The sequence below is a fragment of the Myotis brandtii genome, unplaced genomic scaffold (assembly GCF_000412655.1).
Source record: "Myotis brandtii unplaced genomic scaffold, ASM41265v1 scaffold174, whole genome shotgun sequence".
NCBI classification, from domain to species: Eukaryota; Metazoa; Chordata; class Mammalia; order Chiroptera; family Vespertilionidae; genus Myotis; species Myotis brandtii.
Window position 1 is genome coordinate 4,172,359 of NW_005356437.1, and position 12,018 is coordinate 4,184,376.

General features: G+C 38.9%; 1 protein-coding gene across 5 annotated transcripts in view; it reads left to right on the forward strand.

The window, feature by feature from the left end:
• Nucleotides 1-6: 6 nt before the first annotated feature.
• TSC22D1 (TSC22 domain family, member 1) overlaps nt 7-12,018 on the forward strand; it is a 170,729-nt gene continuing 158,717 nt past the window's right edge. For all 5 annotated transcript variants that reach the window (XM_005863231.2, XM_014537223.1, XM_014537224.1 and 2 more), the window contains exon 1: nt 7-3,285. In XM_005863231.2, coding sequence (XP_005863293.2) covers nt 395-3,285 — 2,891 coding nt within the window. In that variant the 5' untranslated portion in view covers nt 7-394. The remainder of the gene's footprint in view (nt 3,286-12,018) is intronic.

Consider the following 12,018-nt stretch of genomic DNA (forward strand, 5'->3'; position numbering starts at 1 on the left):
AGTTGCCCGGAGAAGGTGGGCATTTCTCGGCTTTGCCAGCCCCTCTCCTGTCTCCCCCGCCCCTGGTCTCCCCCTCCCTCCTGCCCCGCACCCCACGTGAGGCGGAATATAAAGGGGGGTGTGAGGCTAGAGGGGAAAGTGAATGGTGAAGGACTGAGGGGGTCCCCCCTTCGGGTCCCCGCCCGCCCTGTTCACCCTCGTTCATCCTCCCTTCCGAAGCTCGCCCTCGAAGGCAGGAGCGGCCGGCGCCTGCGGCGGAGGAGGAGGAGGAGGAGAAGGAGGGATCACGCCGGGCGGAGCGTCGGGCCCGCTTTCCTTCCCGGCGTCTTGAATACAAAGATTACCGTGCAGAAGGAAATTGCACTCGCCTCCTCCGCCCCCCGTACCCGACACAATGCATCAGCCGCCTGAGTCCGCCGCCGCCGCGGCCGCTGCAGACATGAGTGCTAGGAAGATGGCGCACCCGGCAATGTTCCCTAGAAGGGGCAGCGGCAGCGGCAGCGCCTCTGCCCTCAATGCAGCAGGTACCGGCGTTGGTAGTCATGCCACATCTTCCGAGGATTTTCCGCCCCCGTCGCTGCTCCAGCCGCCACCTCCTGCCGCATCTTGTGCGTTGGGACCACAGCCTCCGCCTCCACAAAGCCTGAACCTCCTTTCGCAGGCTCAGCTACAGACACAGCCTCTTGCACCAGGCGGAACTCAGATGAAAAAGAAAAGTGGCTTCCAGATCACTAGCGTGACCCCGGCTCAGATCTCTGCCAGCATCAGCTCTAACAACAGTATAGCGGAGGACACTGAGAGCTATGACGATTTGGATGAGTCTCACACGGAAGATCTGTCGTCTTCCGAGATCCTTGATGTGTCCCTTTCCAGGGCTACTGACTTAGGAGAACCTGAACGTAGCTCCTCAGAAGAGACACTAAATAACTTCCAGGAAGCTGAGACACCTGGGGCAGTCTCTCCCAACCAGCCCCACCTTCCTCAGCCTCATTTGCCTCACCTTCCACAACAAAATGTTGTCATCAACGGGAATGCTCATCCACACCACCTCCATCACCACCATCACGTTCATCATGGGCACCACCTCCACCATGGGCACCACCATCCTTCCCATGCTGGTGTGGCCAGTACATCCATTCCTGGAGGGCCACCCTCAAGCCCACTCTCCAGAAAACTCTCTACAGCTGGGAGCTCTGACAGTGTTATACCAGCTGCACCAACTTCTGCTGTATCATCGGGTGGCTCACCTGCATCCGTAATGACTAATATCCATGCTCCCAGTACTACCGGCAGTATAGGTATAAATTCTGTTGCTGGCACTAATGCAGTGAATAATGTTAACATTACTGCTGTGGGTAGTTTTAATCCTAATGTGACAAGCAGCGTGCTTGATAATGCTAATATAAATACAAGCAATATTCCTAGTGCTGCTAGCGGGAGTGTTGGGCCTGGAGTTAACAGCAGTGTTAATGTGAATATCTTAAGTGGCATGGGCAATGGTACTATTTCTTCCTCGGCTGTTGTTAACAGTGTCCCTAATGCAGCTGCAGGGATGACTGTGGGATCAATTTCAAGTCAGCAGCAACAACCAACAGTTAACACTTCAAGGTTCAGAGTTGTGAAGTTAGATGCTAGTTCTGAACCCTTTAAGAAAGGTAGATGGACTTGCACTGAGTTCTATGAGAAAGAAAGTGCTGTACCTGTTACAGAAGGTGTGGTTATAAATAAAGTGGTGGAAACTGTAAAACAAAACCCAATAGAAGTGACTTCTGAGAGGGAGAGCACTAGTGGGAGTTCCGTGAGCAGTAGTGTCAGCACACTGAGTCACTACACAGAGAGTGTGGGAAGTGGAGAGATGGGAGCCCCTACTGTGGTGGTGCAGCAGCAGCAGCAGCAGCAGCAGCCACAACCAGCTCTTCAAGGTGTGGCCCTTCAGCAGATGGATTTCAGTAGCACTGGTCCACAGAGTGTTCCGGCAGTTAGTATATCACAGACTGTTTCTCAGTCACAGATCTCACAAGTACAATTACAGCCTCAAGAACTGAGCTATCAACAAAAGCAAGGTGTTCAACCAGTACCTCTACAAGCCACTATCAATGCTGCAACTGGTGTCCAACCATCACCTGTTAATGTTGTTGGGGTAACTTCAGCTTTAGGTCAGCAGCCTTCCATTTCTAGTTTGGCTCAACCCCAACTGCCATATTCTCAGACGGCTCCTCCTGTGCAAGCTCCCCTTCCAGGGGCACCACCCCAGCAGTTACAATATGGACAACAATCGATTGTTTCCACACAGATGGCCCCAGGTCATGGTAAACCAGTGACTCAAATTCCTACTTCAGAGTATGTACAGCAGCAGCCGATTCTTCAAACAGCAGTGCCCTCTGGTCAGCCCAGTTCTGCAGGAGTGGGAGGAGGAACCACGTTGATTCCTATGGTTCAGCCACAGAGTATCCAGTTGCCAGTGCAGCCCCCAGCAGTCCAAGCACAACCTGCAGGGGCATCTGGCCAGCCTGTTGGCCAGGTTCAAACAGCAGTATCTGCTGTACCTACTGGCAGTCAAGTTGCAAATATTGTTCAACAAGCAAATGTACCCACTGCAATGCAGCAGGTCTCTTCCCAAGTCACACCTTCAGTTGTTCAGCAAGGTGCTCCTCCATCTTCACAAATAATTCCACCTGCTCAAACTGCGGTTATTCATCAGGGAATTCAAACTAGTGCTTCAAGCCTTCCTCAACAATTGGTCATTGCACCCCAAAGTACATTGTTAACTGTGCCTCCCCAGCCACAAGGAGTAGAATCAGTAGCTCAAGGAGTTGTCTCACAGCAGTTGCCTGCAGTTAGTCCTGTACCCTCTGCTAGTAGTATTTCTGTTACAAATCAGGTTAGTTCAGCTGGTCCTTCTGCAATGCCTTCTGTTCCAACAAACTTGGTTCCACCACAGAATATAGCACAAACCCCTGCCACTCAAAATGGTAGTGTGGTTCAAAGTGTTAGTCAACCTCCCTTGATAGCAACTAATATAAATTTGCCTTTGGCACAACAGATATCACTAAGTTCTCAGTTCTCTGCACAATCATTAGCTCAGGCAATTGGAAGCCAAATTGAAGATGCCAGGCGCCCAGCGGAACCCTCTTTAGTTGGCTTACCTCAGACTATCAGTGGTGACAGTGGGGGAATGTCAGCAGTTTCAGATGGGAGTAGCAGCAGCCTAGCAGCCTCTGCTTCTCTTTTCCCGTTGAAGGTGCTACCGCTGACGACACCCCTGGTGGATGGAGAGGATGAGAGGTAAGATCATGCCCTATTTCTGCAGACATTCAACAGATTCAGAGTTTATTTAGTAGCTATGTATATATATATATGCACAAACTAGTCTAAAGCATTATATATTTTTTCACTTTTGTATGTGAAAATTCATCTTTGTGATGTTTTCTAGAGCAGGAGTGTTATGGAATGGTTTCAGAGTGGATAGGAAATGGTGTAAGTAATATGTAAATATTATTTGAAAGAATAGTTACTGAGCATTAAGAATAGGTTTGGGAGCACTAAGTGGTTTTGTTATTTATAAAATGCTTTTTTAAAGATTAATTTTGAACAGAAACTTAACTTTTGCTAACCCATATAACAATCTATTCTTTTGAATTACTAAAATCCTTACCATCTTCTCTTGGGAGGGGTGTGGTTCCCACATTTGTTCCTCCCTTACTAGACTGGACAATCCTTTTCAGTTCTACTGTGTTTATCGTAGTCTGTGAAAGATACTGTTACCTGCTTTTCCTAGTCAGACATTATAGGAAAGATGACTTGATCTGGGTTATATAGATTGCTTTCATACTGTAATTAACCAACTTTGTGTACTTATTTAATGCTCATTTTGTCTGAACAGTGAAGGAGGAATGGGAATCTTCAAAAGTTTTTTTTTTGGTGCGGGAGGAGGGCATACACTGTCAAAATAACCAGATTTCTTTTTGATGGTTGTATGCTGTACATTTTTGCTTTTGCATAATAGATCAAGGTGGTAGCCATTTTAAGAGTAAAGAAAGTAAGTCTTGGGGGGTTGAATTTATAGAGACATGAGAATAAGACTTTGTTTTGCTAATCTACTCCACCTGGTCCCTTCTTCCCTTATAAAAAACCCCCATAAAGCCTAAGATATATTATTAAACTAGTGTTTTCTTAATTGAATTGGAACTAATGTGCTAATCACACTTATTGAATTAAATTATGTCTTTAAAGCCCACTAGCCAGAAAAGTTGTGAAATCTCTCATGATTCTAATTGCTGTAAACTAAGTTGACTTTAAAGAAATGTTTTCACAGATTTGCCAGTCTGACTAATCTTGATAAAATAATATCAAAGGAGTTATGACAAAGGCTGTACATTTTCACTGTGGAGCTGTAAGCTTGAAAGATATTTAATTATTTTAGTTTTAGTCGGAGGTTTTTGTGATTGAATTTTCATCAAACCGATTGGACCATTTATATCCTAAATGTATATTTGGGGTTTTCACTTTGGAAGAATTGGGCATATTTCAAAAGATTGCAGTTTTAGAAAAAGACCAAGTGTTTCAGTAAGGTTTTCATGATATTTTAGTTACTTAAAAGAAGGTAAAGGCATGGTTTACTGAAGTAATTTAAAATCTTATTTTCAAGATTTTTATTATTTTTCTAATAGCCATATAATTAGAATATTGTTATCTAACCAAATGTATTCTGTACCATATACAAAACTGTACTTTAAAAGGTAGATCTTTTATAGGAGGTAGTTTTCTTAATAGCCTATTATAGTTATTGTTAAACTTTTAGTTTTATCATATGCTAATACTCATTTGTAATTGCTAATATTCACCTATAATTTTAAATAATTATTTGCCCCAAATATTAATGTTTCCTAAATCTAAAGGGTGAAGTCCCTATAAAAATAGCTGTATTATATGGGTGGTAAATTTAGAGAAATGGAAGACCTGTGAAATATATAAATGAAAACCACACATTTTGAATTCAAACCTGCCATGATTTTTGTTAATTAGCATTTGTGGTCTCCTGGCATGACTTTCCCCTTTTTTCCTCCTGGTGGTTAGGCATGATAGAGCTTCCTACAAATTGTTGTTCCAGACAATTAAAGTCAGATTTTTGCTACCTTCAACTAGGTTTTTAACTGTAGGGATAGAGTCCCAGTTTAAAGTATTAGTATAAAATTAATTTTTCCATATAGTAACTGGATAAAGACACATTAGGCACAAATTATGTACAGAAAGGTTTAGAATTAAAGGGACATAAAGAAAGACTGAAAAATCTGATTAAATATTGGTAACTTAAATATTGCTAAGGTAAATTTTGTAACTTGAGTTGACTGTTTTGAATTTACTACATATTTGAGCTTTTGTTAAGTTAACATCAAAGTAAAGTCATCAAATCTGGAACATTTTTGTTTCAAAGTTATTTTTTAAATTCTGAAAAATGAAATGTTTCATCCCTAAAATACTCTAAAGGTCAGAAAGGTTAAATATATATATTATTTTCTTTATTGTATTTGGCTACAGATTATTTCTTTTGTCACTATAGTTGGGAAAAAATGTTTTATTTAAATTGCGCTTGGAAGGAAATTTGAGAATATCTACAAGAGAAAAAAGTGATAATGATTTAAAAAATGATTTTCTCTTTTCTTCTCATTAGTTTCTGTCACTTGCATATTCAGGGCTTGGTCACCTGTTTGTCTGTCATGGGAGAAAGGGGTACATTATAATTTAAATATTATGACTTAAAAACATGTTAAACTTTTGGATGTAGGACAAATCAAGGGTAGTTATTCTGTAGTAATCTTTTGAAATAACACTCTTAATACTTTAAATTTTAAAATGTTTATTAGACATGTGGAAATGCTTTTTGGTCGCTAGGAGAGACTATAAACATTAGAAACATGGATCAGACAGTAAGATTACATATCTTGTTTTTAAAAAGTCATTCTCATTAAAAGGTCTTAATTTCTTATTTTAGTCTTTAGCATGAACTTACCTTTTCAACACAGGGAAAGATAGAGGTATTTGACACTGATATATAATTTTTTGTGTTTTCTGATTATTAGTACAGTCTCTTAATGTGAAATTATTCAAACTTCTATTCATTCTTCAAGACAGCTCAGATGTTCCCTCTGAAGCATTCTCTTCACCCAAGGAATGTTGTTTCCTTAGCACTTTTTGGTGTTTTTCTGTATAGGCACTACACACATTCAATTTATGTTTACTCATCTTTCCCATAAGACTGAGTTCCTCAAGGGCAAGAACTAAATATTTTTTGAATTAATTAATGAGCAGACCTTTCTATGCCTTTTCTACCATGATTTAAATTTTATCCTGTCTTATGTCAGAGATGCAGGATCATATAATTTATGCAACAAATTGAAAAGAAATGAATAAGATTTGCTTTTTGTACCTCTTTTACCTCACCATTCCTTGAGATGAGTTGATACTGACCTTCTAAATATAGTGCCTGTTATACGGTAGGCCCTCAAATATTTATTAAAGAGAAATGAGAATTACCTATAAAATAAGAGTTATATTCATTTTGCCTATTTTCGAGGATGGTAGCATCAGCTAAATACATTAACTGTGAAATACTAAATTACAAGTTTTAATTTTATTTAGGGTGTACCTACACAAAGAGTCAAATAATTTACATGGTTATCAAAACAAAAACTTCCTGCCCCCTTCCTTTCCATTTTCCCTTTTCCAGAAGCAATCACTTTCACCTTTTTTAAGTTATTATTGTGATAATACCTTGTAGTCTCCAAATAACTTGTATTGGTTACAAGCATGGACTCTGGAATTAGACTGCTTAGGTTTGTCAATTACTAGTTTTATGTAATGTTGGACTACTTAAACTCTGTGTCTCAATTTACTCATTTTAAAAAATAGGGATTAGTTGTACCTAATTCGTAGGTTTGTTATAAGAATTAAAGGAATTTGGAAAGCCCTTAGAACTGTGTCTAACTCATATGCCCTACATAAGTATCTATATATATAATCTCTATATATAAAAGGCTAATATGCAGTGTCCCCTAGGGAGTTTGACCAGGAGAATGGGAGTTCGATCGCTCGCTATGATGTGCGCTGACCACCAGGGGGTGGCGCGGAACATGGCAGGCAACCAGTGGCAGGGTGCTGAGGGAGCCAGGGAAGGAGGAGGCAGGGAGGTGGCGGGGGTGGGGAACATGATTGGTCCTCATCACAGGCCAGGCCTAGGGACCCTATCCGTGCATGAATTTCGTGCACCGGGCCTCTAGTGTGTTAAATAAAATAGTTCTTTTGTTTTTGGTCTTATTAGCTTCTTGGGTAGAAAATGAAGATTTAACTTTGTTGTCATCATGTACTTAGCAGTATTCCTTCCTCTTAATAGTTATGATATTATATCACTGTTGATTATTCAGTATTCTTGTAAAACATGATTACTTTTCCTGTCCTGTACAATGTCCTGAACTTGCCTGCCTTCTTTCATCCCACCCCACCTGTCTAATAAATATAGTATACTAGTATATGTAGTATATATATTTCTATATACTCTTCAGCATATAGAACTGTTTGTGAGTCTTTCCCCCCCTCCCCTCACCACCAAGTTTTCCTGTATCAGCATAATCTGTTTCCTTCAAGTGCCTTTTGCCCATTTTTATATGTTTTGGGCTTCACCTTTTATGATAGAGCCTTTTATTAGGTGTCCAATAATTCTTGGTTGTCTGCTTGTACTTAAGTGTAGGAGACTAAAGAGTTGATAAGGAATTCTTAGTTACATATCTGTATATCAGTAGTTATGACTAGTTCAACTTTCCATCAGATGTCTTTCAAGATGTTCGGACATATCAGGTGTTGTTATCAGTTTTACCTTCCTGAGGAAGTCTCTCAAATCCCTCTGACCTCCATTATGGACTGATCGCCCTCTAGACTTGGTACCCAACTTTTATCATGGGATTCTCTTCATTTTCTTCTGTGGTTGGATCTCTGTTTTTCCAGTGACCCATGTCATGTTTATTTTTGGTTTACTTCATGTTTTAAAATCGCTTTAGTTTACTCTAACACTTATTTGATTCTTTGGTTAGGTAAAGAATACCAGATGGGAAATTGTGTTATTTTATAATTTTGTTCCGTTGATATTTAGCTTCCAAATTGCTTTTGAGGAGTTTGAAGCCATTTTGATTCCTTCTATATAGTGTGTGACCTGTGTGTATGTCAGTGATGGCGAACCTATGACACGCGTGTCAGAGGTGACATGCGAACTCATTTTTTTGGTTGATTTTTCTTTGTTAAATGGCATTTAAATATATAAAATAAATATCAAAAATATAAATCTTTGTTTTACTATGGTTGCAAATATCAAAAAATTTCTATATGTGACACGGCACCAGAGTTAAGTTAGGGTTTTTCAAAATGCTGACACGCCGAGCTCAAAAGGTTCGCCATCACTGGTGTATGTGTTTTGTTTTTCTTTTCTTTTTCCCCCCTTGTTTCTCTCCTTCCTTCCTCTCTCATTATTGAAATCTCTGAAAGCTCTAAGGATTGTACTTGTTTCCAGAGTTCGGAAATTTTACAATGAGAATGTTCTAGTGTGGGTCTCTTCACCCATGGTGCTGAGTACTTGACCTGACCTTTCAGTCTGGAAGCATCTTTTTAATCCTGGGATTATTTTCTTGAATGAGGTTGAATGATTCTTTCCATTCCCCCCCCACCCCCTTCTTTTTTCCTTTCTCAAACTCCTCTTATTGGGATAATGGACCTTCTTGACCAGTCTTCAAATTTTCTTTCCTATTTTCATCTCCTTTTTTTTTTTTTTGCTCTACTTCTATTGAGTTTTCATCTATTATATATTTAATTTCCAAGAGCTTTTGTTTTTGTTCTTTTTAAATAGTATCCTGTTATAAAAATGATAGTACTTTCTCTAATATAATGAATATATAAATGATAGGTGTATTTTTGTTAGGATTTTTTTCTCCCTGTGTGATGTATCCTCCAGTTTTCTTTCTGCTTTTTTTTTTTTTTTTTTTTTTTTTTTTTAGTTTTTATTTGTTTTGGTCTTTATTTTTCAAGTTATAGCCTTTCCTTAGGTGGTTTGTGTAAGAGTAGGGGAATAAAACACTGATTAGAAAGTCAGGCTGGGTTGTTTGGTTGGAAGACTTTTGATATCATTGTCTTCAGGTCTTTCCTCCTAGTAGGTTAGATTCCCTATAGAAGGCTCTTGATTTCTTGCATGAAGGCCTTACCTACATTTTGAGGGAAGAGGAGAGGAGAATGGGGTAAAGAGTCTTGAGGAGTCTTAGCATCCTCATAAATGTGTCTCCACTCTGTTTTCAGTATGTTCTCCTGCCTACTCCTGTGCCTGATTTCCTCAATCTTGGGATCTTGTGTTTCATATTCTCCAGAGAATGTATTTTCATTTTTTTTGTTTGGGTTGGAGAGGGTTATTTGGGATCTGTGGGGCTTGCTGCTTAAAGAGACTTTTATTTTATTTTTATTATTATTATTTTTTATATTTTTAGTTAAAATATTATAATAAGTATTACAAAGGGTATTACATATGTGTCTTTTTTTTCCCCGCCCTTGACAATCCCCTGGCCTCCCCTACCCCCCAGTGTCTTATGTCCATTGGTTATGCTTATATGCATGCATACAAGTCCTTCGGTTGATCTCTTACCCCCTTCCCTCCTGCCCCCCAACCCTCCCCAGCCTTCCCGCTGCAGTTTGACAATCTGTTTGAGGCAGCTCTGCCTCTGTATCTATTATTGTTCAAAAGTTTGTAATGGTCTCTATTATCCATGAATGTGTGAGATCATGTGGTATTTTTCCTTCATTGACTGGCTTATTTCACTTAGCATAATGCTCTCCAGTTCCATCCATGCTGTTGCAAATGGTAAGAGAGTTCCTTCTTTTACAGCAGCATAGTATTCCATCGTGTAGATGTACCACAGTTTTCTAATCCATTCATCTACTGATGGGCACTTAGGCTGTTTCCAGATTAAAGAGACTTTTAAACCAACGTCCTTATTTTAGCACCCTCTCTCTCTCTCATCTCACATTAGATGTTATGTGGTATTGCCAATTCCTGAGCCTTTGGGGATTTTACAGTTTAAATTGGGTTTATTCTTGGTTTTCTCCACTGTTTGCTAGAGATTTGATTTCCTAGTGTTTTGCTAAGTCATTTGTCACTCAGCCATCTGTTTTCCAGCTTTCAAATTTTTGTTGCTATTGTTTTCTTAGTTTTTGTGACCTTGTTCTTTATATCTTAAAAAAATATCCCTTTTGTCACTTTTGTGAGATTTTTAGGAAAGTAGTGTAAAAATACGTGTGTGTTTACTATTCACACCTATCTTAACAGTGGAATACTACATTATTAAATATAACAACTTTGTGAATTTTAATAAAGGATTTGCTCCAAGATTTGATCTATAAAATTTATAATGTAAATTTTAAGAGTGGAATTGCTTTGCTTATATCTAACAGAAATAAGAATAACACTTCAATTCATAGAAGTGATTAAAATGTTAGAATTAGATTCAGTTAATATTTATTGTCACATTTAACCATCTCAACAGCCTTATGAATTAAATTTTTTTCTATTTTACTGGTGAATAAACTGAAGCTTATTTTGTTTATTAGAGAGGTCAAGGGAGTTGTCTGAGGTTCCACACATAGCAGTAAAGCAGAGCTAGGATAAAAAGCCATTTTTTAAAATCAAAATCTAGTGCTGATTCTACTACTCAGAACGACAAGAAGAGGTAATGCTGATGCCCATAAATAATAGAGTGGCTGAAAACATGAAAAAAGGGAGGCTTCATTGATGTGTGTATTAGTACAAGTAATGGAAATTGTTATAGAACATACCAACATTTACCTGTGAGCTCTTGGCAAGAAAAAAGTAGGTAAAGTCATCACAGTGGTGTACCTGGATGCAGTAGAAATTCAAATGTTAAATGAATTAATGTTAAATTTTATATCTTTTGAAAGTTATATGAGAATTATATTTTCAGGAAAATCATTTTAATTTTCTAATAACTTGAATTCAGTCTTTGTAATATTGGCTTCAGAATTGCAAAACAACTATATTTATTTCTTGTTTAGAAAGTTTGATTTAAAAATATGAAACTGCAAAGCACGATCTGTTCTGATCTTGCAATATTAGCATCCTAGTGGTTTTTTTCATGTCACTGTGTTGTTAGGGTTGACTATGTCATGGCAAGAATATGCTTTAATGGCTTATTGAAAGATTACATGAGGGAAAAAATTTAAGGCATGTTTACATTAGTTTATTTTTATTATTTTAAAAAAAAGTTTTTAAAATTGATTTTTAGAGAGAGGAAGGGAGATAGAGAGAGAGAAAGAAAGAAACACGGATGTGAGAGGGAAATAGATCAGCTGCCTCCTGCAGACCCTACTTTGGGGGGTGGAGGAGGCGGTTGGGGGATCATCGAGCCCGTAAACCAGGCATGTGCCCTGACTGGGAATCCAACCAGCAACCTTTCGGTGCACAGACGAAACCAAACCGACAGAGGCACACCTACCAGGGCTGTTTACATTATTTTGAAGAAATATTTATGAGTTTTAGATTTTATAATAATTTTTTTCTAGGTCACATATATAAAAATGTCCTCCTCCTCATCTGTGTCTCTTCCCACTCCCCTACACTCCCTTGTATTTTTTTGTTGTTGTTGTTACAAGTCAGTTTGACCTGGAAATCTTGACTTTTTGGTGACATTAGGCCAAATTGACCTTTGTTTTATTTCCTTCTTGAAACTCTCTTGCTTTCCATGGTATCCTTCTTAGTTCCTTCCCACACTTCTGGCCATTTCTTTTCAGTCTCTTTCAGATTTACTTCCTCTATCAGACTCGCAGTGCTGGAGCTTCTTTGGGTTTCTGAGTCCTCTTCCCACTACCTTTACCCAGGTAATCAATCATCTGTTCTATGGCTATAAATACAGTCTGTATGCTATCAACTCCTGAATGCATATCACTAGCCCACACTTCTCCTCTTAGCTTTGACTG